The sequence below is a fragment of the Lycorma delicatula genome, chromosome 11 (assembly GCF_047948215.1).
Source record: "Lycorma delicatula isolate Av1 chromosome 11, ASM4794821v1, whole genome shotgun sequence".
Taxonomy (NCBI): Eukaryota; Metazoa; Arthropoda; class Insecta; order Hemiptera; family Fulgoridae; genus Lycorma; species Lycorma delicatula.
The window spans coordinates 43566522-43591648 of NC_134465.1; the positions used below are offsets into that span (position 1 = coordinate 43566522).

General features: G+C 33.0%; 1 protein-coding gene and 1 long non-coding RNA gene across 4 annotated transcripts in view; one reads left to right on the forward strand and one right to left on the reverse strand.

Annotated features, from left to right (window-relative positions):
* The window catches only part of LOC142332047 (nose resistant to fluoxetine protein 6-like), a 113436-nt gene that overhangs the window by 75709 nt on the left and 12600 nt on the right, over nucleotides 1-25127 (forward strand). For both annotated transcript variants that reach the window (XM_075378166.1, XM_075378165.1), the window contains exons 7-11: nucleotides 2566-2753; nucleotides 7303-7463; nucleotides 10584-10752; nucleotides 15399-15592; nucleotides 21418-21553. In XM_075378166.1, coding sequence (XP_075234281.1) covers nucleotides 2566-2753; nucleotides 7303-7463; nucleotides 10584-10752; nucleotides 15399-15592; nucleotides 21418-21553 — 848 coding nt within the window. The remainder of the gene's footprint in view (nucleotides 1-2565; nucleotides 2754-7302; nucleotides 7464-10583; nucleotides 10753-15398; nucleotides 15593-21417; nucleotides 21554-25127) is intronic.
* The window catches only part of LOC142332049 (uncharacterized), a 50299-nt gene that overhangs the window by 18417 nt on the left and 6755 nt on the right, over nucleotides 1-25127 (reverse strand). Inside the window, exon 1 of one of the 2 annotated variants that reach the window (XR_012758132.1) lies at nucleotides 21890-22003. The exons of the other annotated variant lie outside the window; for it this stretch is intronic. This is a non-coding gene — a long non-coding RNA (uncharacterized LOC142332049). Of the gene's footprint in view, nucleotides 1-21889; nucleotides 22004-25127 lie in introns of those variants that run through there. 2 annotated transcript variants of the gene reach the window in all.

Sequence of the window (25127 nt, forward strand, 5' to 3'; positions counted from 1 at the left end):
TATCCACCTGATAAAAATCCATTAGAATGTAGATTATTTAATATCACAAATAAATACACGATGAGTGCATTTAAAAGTTGACTAATCTTAAAAATTATTTTCAATTATTACTGAATTATATATTATTATAGATTTAGTAATAACAGTAATTAACTTTTTTTTAGAAGTAATTTATATTTTTTTTAGAAGTAAAATTACATTTATATAAAATGTTAATTCAAAAGCAAAACAAAATTCAGCAATCTACCACAGTACAGAACCAATAAGAGCTCTTACCTTATTTTTTTCATTTTTATTATTCTCCATTATGTACCAATAAGGAATTTCTCATCATTGGTTGATTAAAATTAAATTTTCAAAATTACACATTAAAATACAAAGTATATATATATTTAATATGTGTAGTTACTTAATTAAAATTGTTTAAACATCTTTGCGACCACCCACTAAATACAGCACTGTATCAATTTAATATAAATTAAATTTATATTAAATTTACCACATGTAACAACAAAGAAAAATTAGATGTGGAAATAAAAATTATAAATGATATTTCAGTAAAAAATGGATATAATACCTTGTTAATTGATAATATTTATAGAAAACAAAATTTAAAACCTATTAATGTAATGACATTGAAATCTATAAATACACATAGCTTTGATATTATCTATAAGAAATACTATATTAAACATATATGATATTATCTACAATAATAATAATATTAAAAATTTAATTAACGTTTATAATGATGAAAAATATAAACCAGCATATAAGCCAAAAAATGAATAATAAGACATTTAAAGAAAGTTAGTGATAGTAATGATTTCAACAGTTTATATAGTGTTTATAAAACGTCATGTAATGATTGCGATAAAATCTATATTGGAAAAACTAATATATCCTTCAAGGCAAGGTTTTCAGAACATTTTAGATATTATACAAACAATAAGTTAAGTTTTTCTAATGTTGCAGATCACTAATAATAAATAAAGACTCTATTACTGACTTAGAAACTAACTTGAAAATAATTAAAATTTCAAAAGAAAGTGATAATAATAAAAAATTAGACATTTTGAAAATACCATATTTATAAATATAAAGGGAAATTCAGCTTAATCAGTCTGTAGACAGAGTTTGATAATGATGCTCTTTATAAAGCTGCTATAGATAGCAGCACTTTTGACAATATTACAGAGTGATTTTTTAGTCCTGTTACCCAATTTTAAATGTAATTTAAGAAAGGGAAATTTAGGTGGAATAAAAAAATGTATTTGTTACTTACAAAAGAGATTTAATAAAAAGTTATTACTTACATAATTGATAAAGAATATGCTCAAAATGCCCACCCCTTGCGGTTATACACACACGGACTCTTTTCAGCATATTAACAGAAACCTTTTTAAGAGTCGCATTGGAAATATTCGTGATTAAGTCGGTAATACTGACTTAGTTCATCAATAGTGTGAGGATTGTTTTTGAAGGCCTCGGACTTAATATAGCCCCACAAAAAGTAGTCAGGAGATGTGAGGTCTGGGGACCTTGGAGGCCATAAGCCCTTGCTGATTGTTTGATCATCAAAGAACTCTTGCAGAAAATCCACGGTTTCTCGAGACATGTGGTATGTAGCGCCATCTTGCTGAAACTAGCAATACCGTTCTTGAGGTTCCAGGAGGGTCACAAATTGGCACACAATATTTCTGTATACTTCACCATTTACTGTCTGTTCGAAGAATATGGGTCCAACTATACGATGATGAGATATCGCACACCATACACCAATTTTTTCAGGATGCAAAGATTTGTCTTGTAAAGCGTTAGGATTTTCAACCGCCCAAATTCGACAGTTTTGACTGTTCACATAACCGTCGAGGTGGATCCAAGCTTTATCACTAAAGAACACTGTGTTTAAAAATTCAATTCCGTTATCATTTACAAGAGACCTAAACAACGGCAATATTGCAATCGCTTGTTTAAATATGGAGGCTGAAGCTCTGGGATTAACCGTACGCGATATGGATACAATTTCAATTTTTTAGCAGCTTTCATAACAACCGGAAACACACAAAAGTTTACACAGCTCAAGGAGAATCAACTCACACTGCCGTATCTATACCGGTTGAGTAGCGCTATCAACTTTGTGTCACAAAACAAAATTTCCCTTTCTTAGAAAAAAATTACCAGATATTAACAATTGGGTAACAGGACTAAAAAAATCACTGTAGTTAAAACTTATATCAAATTACACATATTTTATATATATAATAACTTGGTATTTTAATGTGTAATTTTTAAATTTTAAGTTTAATTAACTGGTAATGAGGAATTCTCAAAAGTGCTATTGATACATAAGGGAGAATAATAAGAATGAAAAAATACGGCAAGAGCTCTACTTTAATACTGTAATGTTGTGAACTGATGAATTTTGTTTTGCCTTTGAATTAATTACTACAGAGGAAAATATGGACAATTTAAAAAATTGATTTTACTAAATTAATTTTAAATGTTAATTATATCAATAAAATGAATATACTAATCAAATATTTTTAATTCAATACATTACAGGTAATGGTAATAGAATATTAATGGCATTTTCGCTAAAGCGTGGTATAAATGATCTATTAGAGGAAAACAGAGATGAATTTCCAAGTATAAATGGAGTAAGAGCACTCTGTAGTATGATTTTATATGTAGCGCATAAATTAATGCCTTTAACATTTATTATATTTTCAAATCGCAATCTTCTTACACAGGTAAATAAAAAATATAAGTACACATGTGAAATATGTTGTGTCTGTGTGTGTGTGTGTGTGTATGTATGTGCATATATATGTATTTTTGCAAGTTATTTATTCATCCTTATATAAAAATATACATATTGTTACCACATATATGTCTATTTTAATATCGGCAGATGAACACGGTAGCAACTCAGATGTGAGCTGGCGTACAGTATATGTACGCACTGATACAAGCATCACTCCCGCTATGCAGTTCTCCTACCATAGTGGTGCTGCAGCCCCACCACTCTCAGGCTCCAATAAAAGAGCGTGCATGAGAGTGACTGGAGAAGAAGAAGAAGAAGAAGAAGAAGAAGAGGAAAAAGATGGGAGAAGACAGAAGTTCCTGGCTGCCTCAACATGGGCCCTCCCAGCAGATGCCAACATCCCCGCCAAAGCAGCAGGTCTGGCTAGCCCACCGAGGGAGCTGCTGGACGTAGACGCTACCTTCCCGCTCCATCTCACCAGGTTTCAATAGTCCTGGCCGGTGGACTCAGCAGAGGAGCCAGCCCAGCGTGGGATCGCTCAGAACCGCCTCAGCCGCGCTGGCGAATGATGACCAACGCCGACCCGACACTGCGGGGCCACCACAGCCATGCTGTAGTGGGGACCTAACTGCCACTGAGGGGAAGCCCAGTCTAACTTCAATGGATGAGCCGTAACTCCCCGACTTTGCCGGAGACCAGCTTCCAGACAACAGCTGTTCTCAGAGCTAATGCAAAAAACAGCCTTTGAGGCCAACACAAGGTTATGAATTACGAGCAGTCAAACCCATTCGACGACAACAGCCCTTCTCAAGGCTAACATAAAGTTATTGTATGTTACATGCCGTCAAAGCTATTAGGCATTATATATATAAAAAAAAAAAACAAATCAATAAAACCCAAAATCAGGCATTACAATACGGTAATCAAACCAGACAGCCTGTACACAGCAGAATACATCGTCAGTTTGAAATCGGGTGAAATAAACGCAATAGAAAAAACAATGGAAAATCTTGAAAAAATTCCTAGGATCAATAAAATTTTGTAAAACAAATACAAAGTAAAAAATAATAAAGATCTTTACAAATACAATGAAAATGAGAAAATGTCAGATTCGATCAGAGCTAAATTCTTCGGCCATCTTATAACGATAACAGACTCAGAAAACAAATTTAAACCTTTAACGGACCTCAATGGTTTTAAGACAGTTTTTTAAAAAAAAGTAGAACAACATTTAGAAAACTGGTACAAGATTTCAAGAGTTTCCAAAAGAAAGAGGGAAAAAAGAAATCAATAATAACTGGTTAAAAAAAAGGCAAAAAATGAAGAACTACTGGACGATCAAAAAAGGAAACTACAAAAAGGAATTGAAATGAATGCAAAATATTGCCTCACGTAGTCCTCAGAAACTCAAAAAAAAAAAAAATTGTCAGTATGAAATTCAGGTTTTTCATAATACATGTAAAGATGAAAGATTTACATTTGTGTAATAATTCTGAAACTACAGGGAAAATGGTCCCCATGAAAATACAAAGCTTAATAAAATATATATATACTATACTTCATGCTGGTGATATTATTGAAATTAATTTTTGGCCAGTGTATGTTACTCCTTCCTCTTCTTTCTGAGTTGAAGCGGTATATAAATTAATTGTTTTATGGCAGGTGGGTACACTAATTTCTTCCTTTCAGACCAGATCTGCGCCAGTTTTTTATGGCTGATGTACATAAAGCACCTTAGGTATAGGAGTGACAAGTCAGGTAACTTCATCTGATAAAACCAATTTTTGTGACAAATATAGAGTGAAGATTTATCACTTGTGCTGAATATCACCTGTATTTCAACGGGCTTAGCATGCTGGTATTCAATGATATATATAAATATATCACCGAATATCTCAGAAAAAGCTGAGTAATACCTCAGTAAGAAGGAAACAGGAAACCACTTCACTTTCACTATCTCTACTAACTATTTTGCATGAGAAGCGGTGTTATTTCTGGGTGTAACTTGTAACTGTCAAGTTATTTACAACCATTAAGATTATGGCACTTAACCCACAACCACTATATACTCATATTTTTTTAATTTATTCAAATTAGCAAGAACAATCTGATATCCAATTACTTTTATCTTTTTTTATTAATGATTATATGAATTTTGTAACAAATGAAAAATACCATGCTCAATAAAAATATAATATTAAAAAAAAAATCACAGGATTTTTTCAAGATTTCATTTGGAGTTCAATCAGAACCTTCCAGAAGAAAGCCTGAGAGATGCAGCCACTCCTTCGAAGGTTCAGTAAATCATAAATATATGTTGTAAAAGTAATTTTTCCTTCACTTACAAAAAAAAAAAAAAAAAAAACCAATTAGAAAACTAGCTCAGATTTCTTTACGGAATATCGTTAAAGTTCATGAAAATGCAAGACATATAAAAGAATCAATTTTGTAAAGAGGATCTCAAATTATGCTCATTAAATATATGCTGCAAAATATTTTTGCTCAAAGATATACAAAAGGTCAATAGACATTAGTGGACTGGTAGCGTCTCATCTGGTAGGTTCTATGATTCAGTTCTGGTCAATCTTTGTTCTTTTCATACAAAACAAAAATTCATCTCATCATAAAAAAAAGAATATATGTAATCAGAAATCAATTAATATAAATAAATTTAAAAAATATACTCATGTCCATTCTTGTGCAAATTAATGCGAACAAGAAATAATTTTTAGTTATGTGTGTTGTATCACTGATTCCAGATGTAGTACAGCTGTTTCCCTCCATTTCAAGTAATGGCTGAAAATAACTTGTTTGTTTTGACAAATTATGTGTATCTCTTACATATTTATTTTGGTTTCTTCTAGTGTATGTGATCTTCTTGTAATTTTGTTAATAAATTTAGAAAAGTAGAAATATGGAGTTAACTCCTATGAAAAGAAGCAAAATAATAACAGTCAATGAACATACTTGTATGAGTCAAAGACAGATAACGGCAGAGTATAAGATTAGTGTAGGTGTAGTTAATATGATAACTGAACAAAATCTTAAGATGGGTACAATTTCAGCCTGACGAAAAGATTGCTGTAAAAGAAAATGTAAAACCACCTTAAAAGATGATGCTATTTTACACAGAATAAGTAAAATTAATCCTCAGAAAAATAGTTTTGAGTTACAAAAAGACTTAGAATCGGCCAGTGTGAAAATTCATGATTCTAATGTACGCAGGCTTCTGGAAAGCTGTTACAAGGCATGAAGGCCTCAAGAAAACGACCTCTTATTTATTGCCATGAAGAAGAAAAGGCTTCTTTGAATTTTTTTGCTTCTTTGAGCAAAAAAATACAAAAACTGGAGCACTAAGACTCAGAGAAGTCCTTTTCTCTGATGAGAGTCATTTTTTAGTTCTGGGCATAACTTGTCAAATGTGCTAAGAAGTGATAATGAGCGGGTTTCATCAAAACACATAAAACAAGTTGTAAAGCATCCTTTAAAGATGTTTTGGGGATATTTCAGCTACTAACTTAACTTTAGTACCCATCTTTGGGATGATGAACAGTGAAAATTACATCCCGTTATTAGAAAATAGAACTTCAAAATTTGCAGATTTACTTGGAGTCACAAACGCTGTTTTTCAACAAGAATTGAATCCCTGCCAGTGATCAAAGGAAGAGCTTTTCACGTCTCAAAAAGGGATTCAGTGTTTGAACTGGCCTGGAGATTCACCAGACCTGAACCCTATTGAAAATTTGTGAGCAATTGCGAAGAAAAGACTGAGAAATATGGACTGCACTACCAAAGAGAAGACGTTTCGTTCCGAGAAAAGTGTGGTTTCACGATCAAGAAATTAAACAAATGTATAAAAAAACTTATAGAATCAATGTTTAAAAGAACCGAAATGGTTATTAAAGAGAGAAGAGGATATATTAAATACTAAAAAATACTGTAATAAATATAAAATTACGTTCTTTATAAGTAATAAAATTTATTAATTTTGAAAATATATTCTTGTTAACATCAATTTGTACAAGACTGTATATATAATAAGTGTGATACCAGTAATGTAGCCTGATATTACTCAAAAGTTATACCTGAAAATAACAGACAATCCCCTAAGAATAACCAAGCATCCCATGCTAGGCTTTTAGTAGAAAAGACACAGTAGTGAAATAGTTTCCCATTGAAAAATGTAAAAACACAGTTGTATATCAGCATATGCCAAACCAACCAAAATGCAGACGATATTTATCCATACAAGTAACACCTTCATTCAGTTCACCACAGGGCTGTCTGTATGGTGTACTCTCAATCAACAACAGTATTTCTGTCTGGTATCTCTTATACATTAGATATTTATGGGTGTATTGCACCCATAAGAAAGAATAGGACAGACGGTATAATGCAATAAATTAATGTATCTATTTCTGTTGATTTTTAAAACTATGTATTATAAATATAAATATATACTACTAAAACAATATGTATTTATAGTATCATAGTAGAGTGATATACATAATTTTTTTGCTTTAATTTTTTTATAGCATTCAAATACAGTATGGAGCTCAGTCCTTCGAGCTTCAACTGTGTACACAGATTCTTTTTTGTTTTTAAGTGGAGTACTTTCAGCGCACAATTTAAGTAAAGAAATCACAACAAAAGGATATATAAAATGGCCAACAAGAATAATTGCAAGATTAATCAGGTAATATAATAAAAAAGTTTTTTTTATGATTTAAATTTTTTTAAATGTTTCACAGAACTTGAATTCAATTTTTTTTATTGCTGAAAATAAAGTCAGAATTTTTCTATAATCCTTCATTAGTTTTTTTAAATTTAAAAATCTGAATCGCAACAGAAAACCTTCATTATACCTATATATTTCACTAAAATATTTTAGGTAACCAATGGTAGACCCACCGGGTTGGTCTAGTGGTTAACGCGTCTTCCCAAATCAGCTGATTTGGAAGTCGAGAGTTACAGCGTTCGAGTCCTAGTAAAGTCAGTTATTTTTACATGGATTTGAATACTAGATCGTGGATACCGGTGTTCTTTGGTGGTTGGGTTTCAATTAACCACACATCTCAGGAATGGTCGAACTGAGAATGTACAAGACTACACTTCATTTACACTCATACACATCATCCTCATTCATCCTCTGAAGAATTATCTAAACGGTAGTTACCGGAGGCTAAACAGGAAAGAAAGAAAGAAGAAGGTAACCAATGGTAAACGAATAAGTTTAAGTAAAGCCTCAAAGCAGGAGTAGTCTCTGAAAAATAAAAAATAGCCATAATAAACACCTTTATATAGATAAAATGATAAACTAAGATTGGAAAATTACGTACCAGTAGTTTTACTTCTGTCGTTTGAAAAGTATTTAAAAAGATAGCACTTAATAGTTACAATCTCATGAGAGTGAAAGAAAGCAATTTATTAGCAAAATTGGTTCAAGAAAAGGGAAATCAACAAAAATTTCCTTATTAAGTATGTAGAACGTGAGAAATACATGACAGAATCAGAGAAAAAACTAATAAGTAAAAGATTTACTCTTTTACTTAAAGTTTTTTAAACGTAAGAAATAATCTGTCATTAGTATCTGCAGTTACCTGCACCTAACAGTGAAATTCTTCCCGTTTCCAAGATTCCTGACAAGACTGGGCCTAAGGCTCAATTTTTTTTTTTATATTAATTGATCATAATTAGGTTGAAGCTTGTGCATGGAAATATGAAACTGAAATTTGTGGCATATGAAAAATGTCATGCCTGACCGGGATTCGAACCTGGGAGCTCCGAATGAAAGTCAAGACACTATCACTCTGCCATTAGAGATTGTCCTTTTGATTATAAAACTGACAACAATTCAGATTTTGAATTACAGCTGATGAACCCAGTCTGAAAAAACAAATTGAGCTAAATGACTTCGTAAAATGTTGAATTATTTTTTAAAATCAAGTAAAGGAACTAGGATCAAAATTGCAAGGTTAGAATTTATTTCAGAGGAAATTAAAAAATGTAGACCTTTGAAGCCAACAGAAATTTACTTCTAATTTACTGAAAAAAGTTATATTTAATTCACTGCACAGATATTAATTAAATAATACTTCTTTATTTAAGCAAAGTTTTTAAACCTGAGAAGTGTTGTCGTTACATAGATTCCTCTGTGAGTTAAAGTTCTTCTGGTTCTTATTAACGAGAAATATTCTTCTATGGCAATCTATGACATTAATATGAAAGAAACATTTGATTTTATAAAATCAGAAAACAAATAGAATTAAAGGAGTTCATGACGTAATCCTGTAGGATAATCATAACCTGCAATTAATTTCTACTGTACTAATAGTTGAAAACAGAATGTGTACAGGATAAAAAATACAGGATTAAGCAAGAATTTTAAATACATACTAGAGTTGTTTGGTAAGTTCTCAGTCTGACAGATAGATGACGCAATTATAACCAAATGATTATATTTAACAAATACAATCCTTTAGATGGATGGCATGCTGTGAAGTTTCATATGCATGCTTTTAATTACATCAATGATGTTGTAAAGCAAACGATTTTTGATATTTTCTGAAAAATCGATAAAATTGAAGTTCAAGCTGTTATAAAATACTTTAAAAGGTTTAATCCCAATAGACTTACAAAAAGAGTTGAATTCTTCCCCTTAATTTTCGATCGTAAAAACCTAGGATGCTAAATTTAGCTTGATGACATCATTGCAAACATCTCAACAGACCTTGTCCACTACATTTTCATGGTGTTTTGGATACAAAAGAGCTTTACACTCAATTACAACAGCCAATCAAAAACACACTTGACTGAACATTTCTCAAGGGTGTTTAGACTTATTTAAAGGCAATTCCGCTAACTTTCTTCAGTATTTTATAACAGTAGATGAAACATGGATTCACAATTATACACCAGAGATCAAATAGCAGTCCAAACAGTGGAAGATACAAGTGCACCAGAGAAAGCAAAATCTGTAGGTAAAGTCACGGCTATGACTTTTTTGGTTTCTTGTGGTACAGAGCTAACACTACCTGCAAAAAGGAATGCCAATCACTGGGGAGTAATACTTTCACTATGACCGAATGAAAGGTGCTATTCAGGTTAAACATCCACATCTGACAAAAAAGTAAAAATACTCTTTCATAAAGATAATATGCCTGCACACACGTCTCTGGTTGTTACTGCAAAACTTAATGACCTAAACTTCAAAGTGCTTCTACATGTGCCATATTCACCAGATTTAGCTCCCGGCAACTACTTCTCAAACCTGAAGAAATGACTCACTCTACGAAGATTCACTTCAAATGATGAGGTCAAAGCTGAGAAATGCACTATTTTGCAAAGCTGGACTGAGGGCATTAAAAAGTTGGAAAGTCGAAGATCTAAGTGTATCAAATCGGAAGATGACTAAAAATAGAAAGGTGAAAAATAAGAAAAAAACTTTTGAGTAATTTTTAGTGTTCTTTATCAACCCATGAAGTTTTTGAACGACCCTCATAGAGTAGATATTTAAAAATGTAGAATGCAGTGAATATTCTGCGGTAAAGGATTTGCCCATAAGAAATTGAAATGGGTACAGTATTAAACTAGCCAAACAATTCATAATAAGAAAATCATTGATGTTAACATAAATATGATTACAATATCTCTTGAGTCCTATCTACATTACTTGGTAAAAATGAAGAAGCCAGTTCAAATATCCAATAATATAACATTACTGTGTAATTATGAAAAATCATAGTATCTAATCATGAAAATATGTTAAATTTTATGAGCACTGATAATTTTAATTTGGCATCTTTTTTCTTTACAGATTAACGCCAGCATTAATGGCAGTTCTTTTATATTATGCATATATAATGGAATATGTTGGTACAGGCCCACAATGGGGAACAATTGTAAGAGCTAATGCAGATTTATGTAAAGCTGGTCTTTGGAAAAATTTTCTATACATCCAAAATTTCTTCAAATTTGAAGAAATGGTATGGTAATGTTCTGTCATTATAATTATTTTAAGATTCATAGGTATAAATAATAATGCTGCCCTGTTATGTAGATGCTATTTTCAAAATTGTTTTACTTTTGGCATTAAAGATAGAATAAATATAATTTAGGAAACCACATATAAAATCATTATGAATCTTCTAGATAAGATAGGGTTGGGTGATAGGGTCAGACAGAAGCGGTTTCATTAAATAATCTCTTTAAAATAGGAGAAAACAAAATTTGTTGCATCATATATTTATGTTGCCTCAATTAAAAAGTCATTAATCAGTAATGTTCTGGATCCAACCTTGATAAAAATAACAAATTGTGAGGCAAGATAGATAACAAATACCAAGAGAGGTCTCAAAGCATTTCTTTAATTAAGATGGTTCGTCCCATTTTGTGGTTCTGTAGATAGTTTATAGTTTTCTCAGAATCCATCACTTTAATCTTGTCTTTTTTTAAATGTTCTTTTGGTTTTGGTAAAAATATATATCATCCTGATCCAGTATACCGGATCAGTGTAAAAGATGCAGGGACCTACAGAGTTCTTGTGTCATAAGTACTGACTAATCTGGAGACTCTATTATTTCAGATGGATGTAATTTCAGGCTGGATTTATGTAAATATCAAAATAAAAAACCAGATACTCAAGAATACTATAAGTAATATGTAAAACATAGTAATTTTATATATAATAATAAGAAAAACCAAAAAACCTTTACTTAAAAAAACATTTTATAGACTCCCATAAAATCAACCACCAACTTTTATGAACCACCAAATATTATTTGAGGGGAATGAGTAGTTTAAAACTGGAGCTAAAGAGAAAGAAAGGAAACTGAAAAGAAAGGAGTATCATCAAAAACAAAATGACTATATCTTCTATATACAGTTCATTTTAAACTATAACTGGAGCTATGAGGGGTGTCTGAAATGTAATGCACACTGAAACATAATAGGAGAATAAAATATTGCTAAGAGTGACAGATACTAACATTTTCATTCCCCTAACTAACAATCCAAAACTTGTTGACCCAAGCTCTTTAATTTTCTGTCAGTTACAACGATTGAACTTTTAGCAGCGGATAAAGTAAACGTTAGTGACATTCATCATTGTCTAAAAGCTGTTTATAACAATGAAACTATCAAAATATTGCAAGTAATTGGGAAATAAAAATTTTTTCATCAGAAACTAGTAAAGCAAATACTGAAAATGAACCTCACAGTTGTTGACCGGTATTAATGATTCTTGAAAAGCCTCATGATGGGATGAATTGATTTAAAATAATTGTCACTTACACAGATATGTGTATCGAAAAAACAAGTACGACAAATGGACTACCATAATATCTGTTCATGGTGGATGTGATTATTGCTCAGCTCCAGACATCCCATACAACCGCCAAGGCTCTTGTGATGTTGGGTCTATTCCATATCCTCCATATTAACCAAATTTGGCACCCTCCAATTTTCATTTCTTTCCGCAATTAAAGGGAAATATTAATGATATTCATTTCACCGTGGCTGATGAATTGAAGGACTCAGTGAGTCGTGGATAAAGAAAAGATCACCAGCATTCTTCATTGATGGAATATGAAAAATGGTTCACAATTGGTAGAAATTTGTTGCCATAAACTGTAACTATGTGGAAGAATAAATTAAGTTTTTGTAACAAATAGTTTGCACTTTTATGCCATATTTGTTTCATTTGTTCAATTCATTTTTTCATCTGAGTTTTTATTTCTTTTTATTTTCAAATTATGAGCAAATTGTGTATTACGTTTCAGCCACCTTAACTAAGTATATAACAAACATAACAGTAACAAGAGATAAATATTAAAAAAATAAATTGTCAAAAGAATAATGCATTGCTTTTTAATGTACAATAATTAATTTTCCTTTATTAATATAGTATAATAAAGAACTTCTTTTTTTTATTTTTTAAATATAGATTGGTTGTGAAGATATAACAATACTTCCGAATAACAGTGTCTTATTAGATCAAGAGTGTACTGATGCATACAAAAGTTAGCGTTCAAACTAATTTTTGAAAGTTAATATTCACCCATAAATGGGATATTTGTTATAGTACAAATACTCCGTTTGAACTTTGAAAATCGGATGATTTTTTGAAAAGTTATTATAAGAGCCTCCCAATTCACCTCCCAAAACAGCACCCAAAGGGTACCTGTAAATGAATGAGGATGATATGAATGAATGTAAATGAAGTGTAGTCTTGTACAGTCTCAGGTCAACCATTCCTGAGATGTGTAGTTAACTGAAACCCAACCACCAAAGAACACCGATATCCATGATCTCGTATTCAAACCCGTGTAAAAATAAGTGACTTTACTAGGATTTGAACGCTGGAATTCCCGTCTTCCAAATCATCTGATTTGGGAAGACGCGTTCACCGTTAGACCAACCCGATGGGTTTTCGACATTTTTAAATATTTATTATACGTAAGTATATTCCAGTCTGAAATATATCATCTCTTTGTGATCCTTCAGAAAATACTAGATTGTGGATGCCAGCACAATCTAGTATTCAAATTCATTTAATACCTCACCACTCTAGCCTCAGATGCAGTCCCCACAGGAAACCATTATTATTAAGCAGAATTTAAAAAAATTAATTTAATGTTATTTTATTTTCCTTAACGTAAATTTAATCTTAGTAATATTATTTATTCAATTGAGTCGAGTTATTCCGTTCAAACAAAGCTCACACAGTGATAGAGGCTCACAGTTAATAGTTCATTAATTCGATTCACCAAAGTTTGTGTTTCAACCAGCAAATCTCCACTTCTACATTTTTTTTTTGTTTTCAGTCATTTGACTGGTTTGATGCAGCTCTCCAAGATTCCCTATCTAGTGCTAGTCGTTTCATTTCAGTATACCCCCTACATCCTACATCCCTAACAATTTGTTTTACATATTCCAAACGTGGCCTGCCTACACAATATTTTCCTTCTACCTGTCCTTCCAATATTAAAGCGACTATTCCAGGATGCCTTAGTATGTGGCCTATAAGTCTGTCTCTTCTTTTAACTATGTTTTTCCAAATGCTTCTTTCTTCATCTATTTGCCGCAATACCTCTTCATTTGTCACTTTATCCACCCATCTGATTTTTAACATTCTCCTATAGCACCACATTTCAAAAGTTTCTAATCTTTTCTTCTCAGATACTCCGATTGTCCAAGCTTCACTTCCATATAAAGCGATACTCCAAACATATACTTTCAAAAATCTTTTCCTGACATTTAAATTAATTTTTGATGTAAACAAATTATATTTCTGACTGAAGGCTCGTTTCGCTTGTGCTATTCGGCATTTTATATCGCTCCTGCTTCGTCCATCTTTAGTAATTCTACTTCCCAAATAACAAAATTCTTTTACCTCCATAATCTTTTCTCCTCCTATTTTCACATTCATTGGTCCATCTTTGTTATTTCTAATACATTTCATTACTTTTGTTTTGTACTTTTTTATTTTCATGCGATAGTTCTTGCAAAGGACTTCATCCATGCCGTTCATTGTTCCTTCTAAATCCTTTTTACACTCAGCTAGAATTACCATATCATCAGCAAATCGTAGCATCTTTATCTTTTCACCTTGTACTGTTACTCCGAATCTAAATTGTTCTTTAACATCATTAACTGCTAGTTCTATGTAAAGATTAAAATGTAAAGGGGAACATCCTTGTCGGACTCCCTTTCTTATTACGTCTTCTTTCTTATGTTCTTCAATTGTTACTGTTGCTGTTTGGTTCCTGTACATGTTAGCAATTGTTCTTCTATCTCTGTATTTGAACCCTAATTCTTTTAAAATGCTGAACATTTTATTTCAGTCTACGTTATCGAATGCCTTTTCTAGGTCTATAAACACCAAGTATGTTGGTTTGTTTTTCTTTAATCTTCCTTCTACTATTAATCTGAGGCCTAAAATTGCTTCCCTTGTCCCTATACATTTCCTGAAACTAAATTGGTCTTCTCCTAACACTTCTTCCACTCTCCTCTCAATTTTTCTGTATAGAATTCTAGTTAAGATTTTTTATGCATGACTAGTTAAACTAATTGTTCTGTATTCTTCACATTTATCTGCCCCTGCTTTCTTTGGAATCATGACTAAACACTTTTTTTGAAATCTGACGGAACTTCCCCTTTTTCATAAATATTACACACCAGCTTGTATAATCTATCAATCGCTTCCTCACCTGCACTGCGCAGTAATTCTACAAGTATTCTGTCTATTCACTTTTACATATACTATACATATATACATAGCTTGTGACACTCACAGTAACGTAAGTATTCCAATGCGGGTTCATACACCTACATCAGTTTAGCTGTTGAGCTGCTACAGTGAAACAAACATACATACATATGTACAACCTAAATACATTACACGCCTTTTTGGGCAGTCATGTAAAAGCCAAACGTCTACTTCAAAAGTGTGAAATCACTAACAAACATTATATAGTGCGTAAATGTTTTAGTGAATTAGTAGTTTTACAAATAAATTATTTTTTAAATCAATGGTTGCTAATATGTTTAATAGGGGAAAAGGAGCAATAAATAAATAAAATTAATATGTATATTTCATAACATGAAATCAAAATTTTTTTTTTCTTTTCAGTGTGCACCCCAAACACATCAACTAGCACTTGATATGCATATGTTTCTTCTTGCTCCAGCAATAATTTATATTTTACACCATGAACAATCTCTTGGGTTAGCTTTAATTACAGCAATAGGAGGAGCATCTGCAGTATTACGATTTTACACAACATACACCAATAATTTATCAACTTTTATTCGTCATGGCGTAACGTATGTATTTTTAAATCAATATTTAATAATTACAAAAAAATAAATTATTAAAGTAGAAAAACTTAGTAGTACAGAAACTCAGCTTTTAATTTTTTAAATAAAAATCTAATGTTGTATGTGCATTGTGATTATTAAACAATTTATTATCTACAGAATTATATTTGTTTTTAAATATAAAAACAAACATAATACAAATTCAGATTCACAAGCATGGAAAGCTTTCATGCAAGAAAAAAGTCTGCTAATATCAAACATAAATCTATAAATTAAAAAAAAATTCCTGAAAATATTTAATAAAGTTTAGTAATCAGTGGTAGTGACACATTGAAAAATAAGGAAAACAAAAACAAAAAGAGGTCTTTGAAATATGGTAAATAGAAGGAAATATTTAAAATTAGTTGGATCAATATAATTCAAAATGAAGAGCCCTTACAACAAATAGGGCAGGAGAGAAATTTATAGTAGAAGAGACAAACAAATTAGGTTGGTTAACCTGTATTAAAATACCCAAGTTTAATTTGATGACATGTAAGAAAATAAAAAAACCTTGCAAAGGATTGCAAAACTTTCCTTTTAACTTAGATAGCCCATAGACTATCTACGGTATCAGTCTGAAGTTAATTCTTTAAGTGCCTTCTTGTGTAGTTATATTTTATCTAATTTTGTGTTAGATAAATATAATTTTTATTTTACATTTAATTTATACTTGCTTAATTTTGTACTATTTCAATAGTGGTTGTTTATGTTGACAACAAAGCCATATTGCTCACTGTGACTGATTGTGTGTTTGATGACAGCCATACTGCTGCGATCTGATTGGAGCATTTTTTTTTTTAACCCCCAGGACCATCGTTAGGTATTGCTTCAGAGGACGAGATGAATATGATTTGTAGCGTGTGTAAAAATGATGTGCCTGACCAGGATTCACACCTGGGACCTCCGGATGAAAAGCTGAGATGCTACCACTCATGCCACAGAGGCCGGCATTTGTTTTTTTACAATGATCTTATTCATTTTGTTTATTTACATATTCGTGTTTGGTTTTTATTTACGTATTTACATTGTTTGAATTTTATTAGTTTGCGAGTATTCAAGTATTTGAATGTCTGATAAGGAGGAATAAAGACAGGAAGGCCTAAGTCGGTCAACCCCTCCCCTACAAGAGGTGGAGGAACCCCATTTACAGATTTCAAAGCAGTGTCGGGCTCACAAACAGGTTCCGCAAAATGTACTAATTGATTATGTATTCCTGCGCATTACCGACTAAACCACCCTTCCTGGAAAGTGCTAATAGAGCATTACTTCAGGAGGAGGGTAAACGCCTACACATACAATTGGTCACCACAAGCAAACATCAAAATCCAACCACCACACAAAACACAGCAAGATGTATCAAAATATCAACACAATACCATTCCAAGCATAAACATACCAGACAGGCACATAGATACCTCGCACATGCATACTGCATGTTATTACACATTCCAGAACAAACCATGCCAACACAGACACAGAACATCACAAAGAACACAGAACTGACCAAACCAAAAGGCACACTTAATAACCACACACATGCACTTGACCAACAGGCATGCACAACTCGCATACTTACCCAAAACGGCGTTGCTTTGAAGAAGAAAGCACACCCTCAGCCACCAGGATCACTCCGCTCCTGGACAGGTGAGGCCGTGGAAACTCCGTCCACAGCCTCACTGTGCCAAGGGGAACCCAACATGCTTGCAGGGGCCCCCTAAGGTACTCAGTCGCAGACCTGTCCAACCCCTACATCACCCCCCCCCTGTGGAACTTCTCGTACTCACAAAGCTTTACCATCACGCTTTTAACATAATCCTTGACAGCCCTCCATTCCTTCTCTACCTTAATTATTACTTCTAGCGTCTCCTTAGGTCAGAACTTGGGGTGTCAAACAACAACAGGAGGTCAAACCTGAACAACAGTTGAGGTGAGGTTAGATGACTCTACCTCTTCTTTTGGAAAGGATGAGGCGTGACCAGGTACCTCTGGGGTTTCAGGGGCCAGTAAGGGTAATCTGACTGAGGAGTTTATTAGGATAGATGGAAAGGCTGGGAGCTCTGTTCCTCTGCTCAGAACTTTTGAGGAAGAATATGAACACTTCATGCAGTTCCTTGAGAATCCCAGAGTGCTTCTGGTATGGTGTGCAGCAAAATTATCACACAATTGAAGGGTTTTATGAATATCTTGGCGAATTTGGTAAAAGGATATGAAAAATTAGCTACCAAAACAGTTGAGATAATGAAAGTGATAGTCAATGAGACTGTTACTGTCCCAGTTCCCCCGTCAGTATAGTCGCAACCAACACTATGCTGTTATGATTAAAGAAAAGCGAGATTGTATAAGAGCTTTGTTGCAGAGGGCAAATTTATTTTTAGATTTCACATCATGTAGGGTCAAGGAATACGGACGTACAGTGGCGATTCAAATGTTGTCAGTATGATAGTAGAGCTAAGAACTGTGTGATCTGCCGGCCATTTGTGCGCACTGCAGTGACAAGGGACACAAATGTGATGATTGCCCTAAAAAGTCGGAGGGTCTTACATGTGTGAACTGTAATTGTTTGCACAAGGACTATAAACCTGTAAACATTAAGTATTGTGTATGTTATTTGAGGGCTGTTGACATGTACCTCAACTCATTATATAGTTAAATTTGAGCAGTTGCATAGGGTGCTTAAACTGTTCAGCTCAAATTAGATGAGGTCGCCCTACAAAGAGGATTAGATGTTGTGTTGCTTCAACATCCATATCTTATGTTTGGAGATGTGTTAAATTTCTCCTGTTGGAAAAGATTCTATTCTGGTTCCAACAGTACATCCGCTGTTTTGCGCAGAAAGAAACTTCATTGTGTCTTCGTGTGGTAGCTCTTAGAGAGTTATCACGTTGTTTGCCGGCCTCCGTAATGCGAGTGATAGCATCTCAGCCATTCATCTGGAGGTCCTGAGTTTGAATCCCGGTCAGGAATGGCATTTTCACACACGCTGCAAATCATTCATCTCATCCTCTGAAGCAATACCTGACGGCAGTCCTGGGGGTTTAAAAAAAAGTCATCATGGTGTTGTTAAAGTAGATGACTTCCATTATTATGTTATAAGTTCATATTTACAGGTTTGAGACCCTGCTGATCATCATCTTGATGAGGTCTGGGACAGCATCCTGAGATTCTGTAGTCTGGATCCTATCATAATTGGTGCAGATATAAATGCCAAGTCTCACTTGTGGCATGGCAGACTTACTGATAATGGTAGTGAGTTAACTGAGAGCTTCATAGCCCAGCATGGATTGCAAGTTTGCAATGTTTCTGGTGAGTTACCCACATACGCAGGTATGGTTGATGGCAGGTGTCATTTACTGAAACAAACATAAATGTCACCATTAGTAGATTTATTCCTGCCAATGTTAGTAACTGGAAGGTGGTTTATGATTGCTCAAGTGATCATCGATTGATTGTATATAAGACTGCTGGAGGCTTCAGTGAACGCTACCAATGTAATGTTCCAGTTCAGGTCGTTTTCTGCACAGCCATGCGGACTGGAGAAAGTTTGTTGATTTTCTGTCGGCCAGGCTTCGTAATCTGGATTGGAATTTACAGATGCTGGATGTAGAGGACCTGGTAGAATGATTGTCAGCGACCTTCACTGATGCCACTAAGTGTTTGATTTCCCGTAGTTCTGGTCGGGAGAGGCTCGTGCCATTGTGGTGTAGGGAGTTAACCGAATTGAAACTGCCTGTTTGCGAAGCGCATCTCAATGCAAGGGTGATCCTGAATGATGGGCAGTACTCATTGCTTAGTATATGGACCAAAGTTCCATTATGTTCATACAGTTCGTACTGCTAAGAGAGATTCATGGCGTTCCTTTGTGAATGAGCAAGGGAACAGGGAACAAGGATCCATGGGGTGGGGATGTAGAGTTTTACGATATAAACGAAGAAAGGACATTGTTCTCTGTCTGCTCTCTCAACCCAGCATGGAGTAATTTTAGATATAACTGAAATTCTACGCAGCCTTTTAAATGAACTATTGCCTGATGATAAAGAAGTTGGAAAGATCGCAAATCATCTGTGGGTTCGACGTGAGGTTACCCTGTTTCACGGAGATGCAGTCTCCTTCACGGTTACTGAGGCTGAGGTGTGTTAGGCAATTTTTGATTTGGGGAGGAGCAAGGCTTCTGGCTTTGACAACATAACAGTGGAGCTTCTTCTTCACTCCCTTGGTGTGTGTTAAGACCATTATAAAGATTTTTAATAGATTATTGTTTGGGGAATAATCCCAAGTGGAAGAGGCAGAACTGTAAAATTATTGTATAAGGGTGGTGGCAAGGATCCCACAATTACTTCATCTTGCAGGCTTCTGACATTGCTGCCGGTTCTTGGTAAGGTGTTTGAAAAGGTGCTGTATCTTTGCATAAACGAGAAGTTGACTTCGCATGGTCTTTTGATTGAAAACCAGTATGGGTTTCGTCCCGAAAAAAGTATAGAGTATGCTGTACTTAAGGTACTGAGAACTGTGTCTTCTAGTTTGGCGGATTTTGTCATGGGTATTTTCCTGGACATTTCTGGAGCTTTTAGCAATCTATGGTAGCCCTCTGCCACTTATCAATTACAAAAACGAGGGTGTACTGAGAGTGAATTGCAGGTATTGCAAAGCTATCTTTAGACACCAAGATGTGCTGCTCCACGGGGGTGGCTATGAGGTTATCAAAACGCTGTCCAAGGGATATCCCCAGGACATCTCTAAACTTTATAGTCTATTTAGCAAAAGAGAGAATTGATGAAGGAAAGTAGAATCCAAGCAGGATTCTGCTTGGATTCTACTTTCCTTATTGAATTTTCTTTCTTATACCCATTGTTGTTTTGATTTAAGATTTATGATTTTGTTATTGCTTTAAGTTTTTGATTTTATTGTGTGTTGATGTTGCGTGCCAGACTCAACTTTACCTATTTCGAGTAGGTAGTTCAGTTCCTTGGACATAATTTGGCCCACTCAGTCTTGTTTAAGACTTGGTTGATGTATTTTGTTATGAGTTCTTTATAAATGGTAGAACACCGATGAAAATGTCACTTGTGGCATTCACATCGGTGGCATCCTGGCTGAGGCAGGCTGAAATATTTCAAATGTTGAAGTTATTAGTATGCTGGGAATAAGTAAAAAATAAATAAATAAGGGCTAAACAGTATTAAAACATACTAGTTGTGACTAAACGTATATTTTATACCATGTATACCATTTTATACCGTGTATACCATTGTATTCCATGTGAACTTCACGTATATTTTAGTAAGTTTGCCAACCTACTATATAACAGAATGTTTAGTTAAATGAAGAAGGAAATGCTAAACCACTTCATTTCCCATTTTCTTTAGTAAGCATGTCACAATATGCTCATAATTCTTGGAAATAGCTGTGCCATTTTTGAAATAACATCAACTCATATCGTGTCACATACAACATAATGGTCATACAACTAACTTAACACTTAACACCGCCAATATGCATACCAGCAAAATTCAGCCCTATAAGTGCCACCTTCACTCTGTTCACTGAAGAGACCAACTGTACACTGAATATCATTACTCTGGAAATACAACACAGATTTGCTACTTAGAATAGCTTACTTCACATAATTAATATAATATAATATAATTAGAAACTGCTTAATAAGAAATCCCCTTCTATTAAAAAACATGCACTGTATATATGACTACTTATTTGGGAAATTTACACTATTACAAAACAATATGAAACAGAATTCAGTATTACTCATATTAATGAAATATTTGTTTTTACAGATCATCAGAATTGTTTAAAACTGCAAATTTATCGTATGGTCAAACAACACATAGAATAATACCATATTTCACAGGGATTGCATTAGGATATTTCCTTTATAAATCTAAAAAAATGACACAAATATGCATCGATTTTGTAAGTATAATATATTATAAGTATATTCATCAGCATGATAAATTATTAAAAAAAAAATTAAATATTTAAATGATCACTCTAATGAACACTAGTGGCTGAATTAAATATTAAAAACTACCAACACTTACTGACATGAAATAAAACAAAATTGAAAATACTCTTAATGTCAAAAAAAATACAAGAATCTAACAAAAACCTGACATAGGATGTTTGTTACTTTTGAGAATGACAGTCATTCAGGAGAAACATATCTCTTAATTGCCTAAAACCATACAATTATATTACTTAACTTATGTACATTTAGATAAATCAACAATTTCATAAAATTACTATCACCTTATAATAATTACGACCTGGCTCGTCTAGCCAGAACCTGAACCCTCAGGGCCTCCCAAGGCTTACCCTATGGTCAGAGAGCTCACTTCGCTCACCATTCCCAATTTGTCAGAGGGATTGTAGCCCTGGGCACCCATACAGCTTGCTTTGGTTGCCGTTCCCATCTATCAAGAGGGCTCTATCCCCTGGACCCCCACACCGTATGTTAAAATCATGGCTGTAAGAATAATACAGATAAACAATAATTATAGTATTCAAGTTTTATAGAAACCTGAAAAAGAAACTAAATTACAAAAGGTAGAATACTGAAATACCATCCTTTAACTATAGTATCAACCTTTGATGACAAAAAATTCATAACTTATTTCTCTGCCATGGTGGCAGAAATATAATAATGAAGTAAAAGTATTCATCTATTTTTTTTTCTTAATGAATATCTTTAATTCACAACTTCACCCTCTTTGGAGGCAAAAAAATAATGAGTATTTTTAATACCACCCTTCAAGGTAGCTAGCCTTGGCCGATGGCTTAATACCTTCCCTGGGATAACATGAATGTATGCTTCAAATTTGAAAGTAATCAGTTGATTGGTTCTCTTACGATGCAATAAAAAACAAACAGACAACCTTTATATATGTTTGTGTGTTCACACAATTCTGAATAACTATGATCTGTTAGATCAAGAGTGTACCTGAGGCATGAAAAAGTAGGCCCTCAACCTAATAAATACCCCGTATGAATTTACAAAATTGTACAATTGTTTGCAGAGATATTATAACAGTACCCCACTGAACCTCCCAAAACAGTGCCCAGAAGCACCCTGTTTGTTACCAGTTGATGGTGATGATTGGTCTAGCCTTCTATAATGTGCTCGCATATCTCATCACTCTAGCCTCACACACAGTCTCCACCAGAAGCCCATTATTGTTAAACAAGATTTTTTTTTTAAATTTATTTAATGTAAATTTAAATCTATTATTGTTGTAATATTATTCATTCGAATCATTCAGTTCAAATCCAGCTCATAGTGATAGACTAACAGTTCACAGTTCAATTCATTACAGTTTGAGCTTCAATCGGCAAATCTCCACTAATGAACTTTTTTTTCGTAAACCAAATATCTAAAAACCTTTTCAGTTATGCCAAGAAACACGGGTAAAACTTTGGTTGTGATTGATCAAGTAGTTTTTTTGTTTACCCATAACAAACAAAAACCCTCTTCCTATTTATATAATAGTATAGATTAATTTCAAGACAAAGCATCATGTCTACAGTCTTCTAGTTTATCAATAAATAAACAAACAAACAAATCTTTTATTCTGATTGGTACATAGTAATACATTATTAAGATCATGTAAAGAAAGAGTAGATGCTACTCCACAAATAAAAAATAAAAAAACTGCCCTACCACTGTCTGATGAATGAAGGAAAACTGTCATAAAACCTTAATCATTAGCAATATCACACAACAGACAATAAATTAATTATAAAATAAAAAATTAATGTGATTGAAATCCATATTATTAATTAAAAATATAGACTTATGAAATATCATTAAAGTAAATAATAAAAAATTGGATATTTACATCAAGTTATACTGGACAATCTAAAAGGGAAGTTTCAGTCGTTTGATTAACTTTTTAACTATACTTTTGACTGGAACTGCCTAAAAGTTAAGATTTAATGTCTTTTGTCAACAACTAATTCTCTTTATTTTTATTCTATAAAAACTGGTAGAAACACTCATTCTATAGCATTTCTTAGTACTGATTATATGTTTAATTAATATTTATTACTATGTCTTCATAATTTCAGTTATTTATTTATTTATTTTATCATAATTTCTTTTATATGTAATTAATTCCTCAGGATCTGCCAATGATTGTAAAAATCTAAAACCAGCTTGCCAGTTATAGCAATCAAAAAAGCCAATTAGATTTAAGTAATTTCTGTTTTTAAAATGTTTAAGAACTTCCTTTATAATTCATACAATATTATGATACTCTTGCTCTTTTGGTCGTGACGGAGCAAATTAAGCATTCTCAGAAAGAAAAAAACAACAAATAATAACTTCTCAAGTTCATTTAAGGGATATCCTGATACCAAATCAGGGAAATATAAAATAAATAATAAAGAGAAATATAAGAAAATTAATATTATGATGTTATAATATTCAAATATAGATATTTGAAAACAAAAAAGCAATTATTAGTTTTAAAATATTATCATACAAAGAAATAACGGTGGAATGGATATTGATAGGTCATTAATTACCTTTAAATAATGGTTCAACATAAAAAGAAAAAACATTTCCAACAAACTAAATAACTAATCTTAACCTTAATAACTAAGTACACTACTCCACTAAGTGATAATATTCGTGCTTTTATCACATTGAGATACCAAAAGGTATTATGATACTTATTATACCAGATTCTGCAGAGTCTTGTTGAAGAACTATGCTGCAAAGATAACACCAGGTCACATACTGGCCTCATCGATGACTTTCGTCAATTTTTAATTATTTAATAGGCAACAAGACCTTCAATTTTGAGAAAAGACTGTAAAAAAAGGTATACTCTGAACAGAATATGATAAAAAATAATCACCTAAAAAATAACCACCCATGTAAACCTCCTTGTACAACTTGTGGAATAAAACCACCGTAATACAGAAAAGACTTCATTAGCAATCTGTGCCATTTCTTTTGGATATACTCTAAGATTATTTAGCATTTCAAATCACACTTCATGAATTCAATCACCAAAATAGAGTGAAAACAAATGAAAAACACACTTTTGATGTTACGTAAAAATTTTTTTTTTAAATATGGAGATTACTACTTACATGGTTTTCAAGAAATTTCTTAAAGTTTGAATCTATAAATGTTCCATGTGTACAGCATGAATCAGATGACAGATATGAACATGGTAGTTCAGTTTACCTCAAACTTGTGAAACCACATCCCTCTCAACACAAAACATGTTTGTCATATATTTTTAAGTCTTCTACTTCAACAACGGGGAGAGGCAAAAGTTGATAAAACCCATCAAAAAGTAGTCACAAGGACATAAAGTCTGGACTTCTTGATGACCAATGTACCAATGCCATGTTTTCATCAGTTGCATGGTAAATCCATCTTGGAAGGTGTTCATCCAAATAATTTCTAATCTCTATATCCCATTGAGGCAAAGCTCGATCTTGTTTGAGAATGAGATTCTCAACATATTCTTTGAGT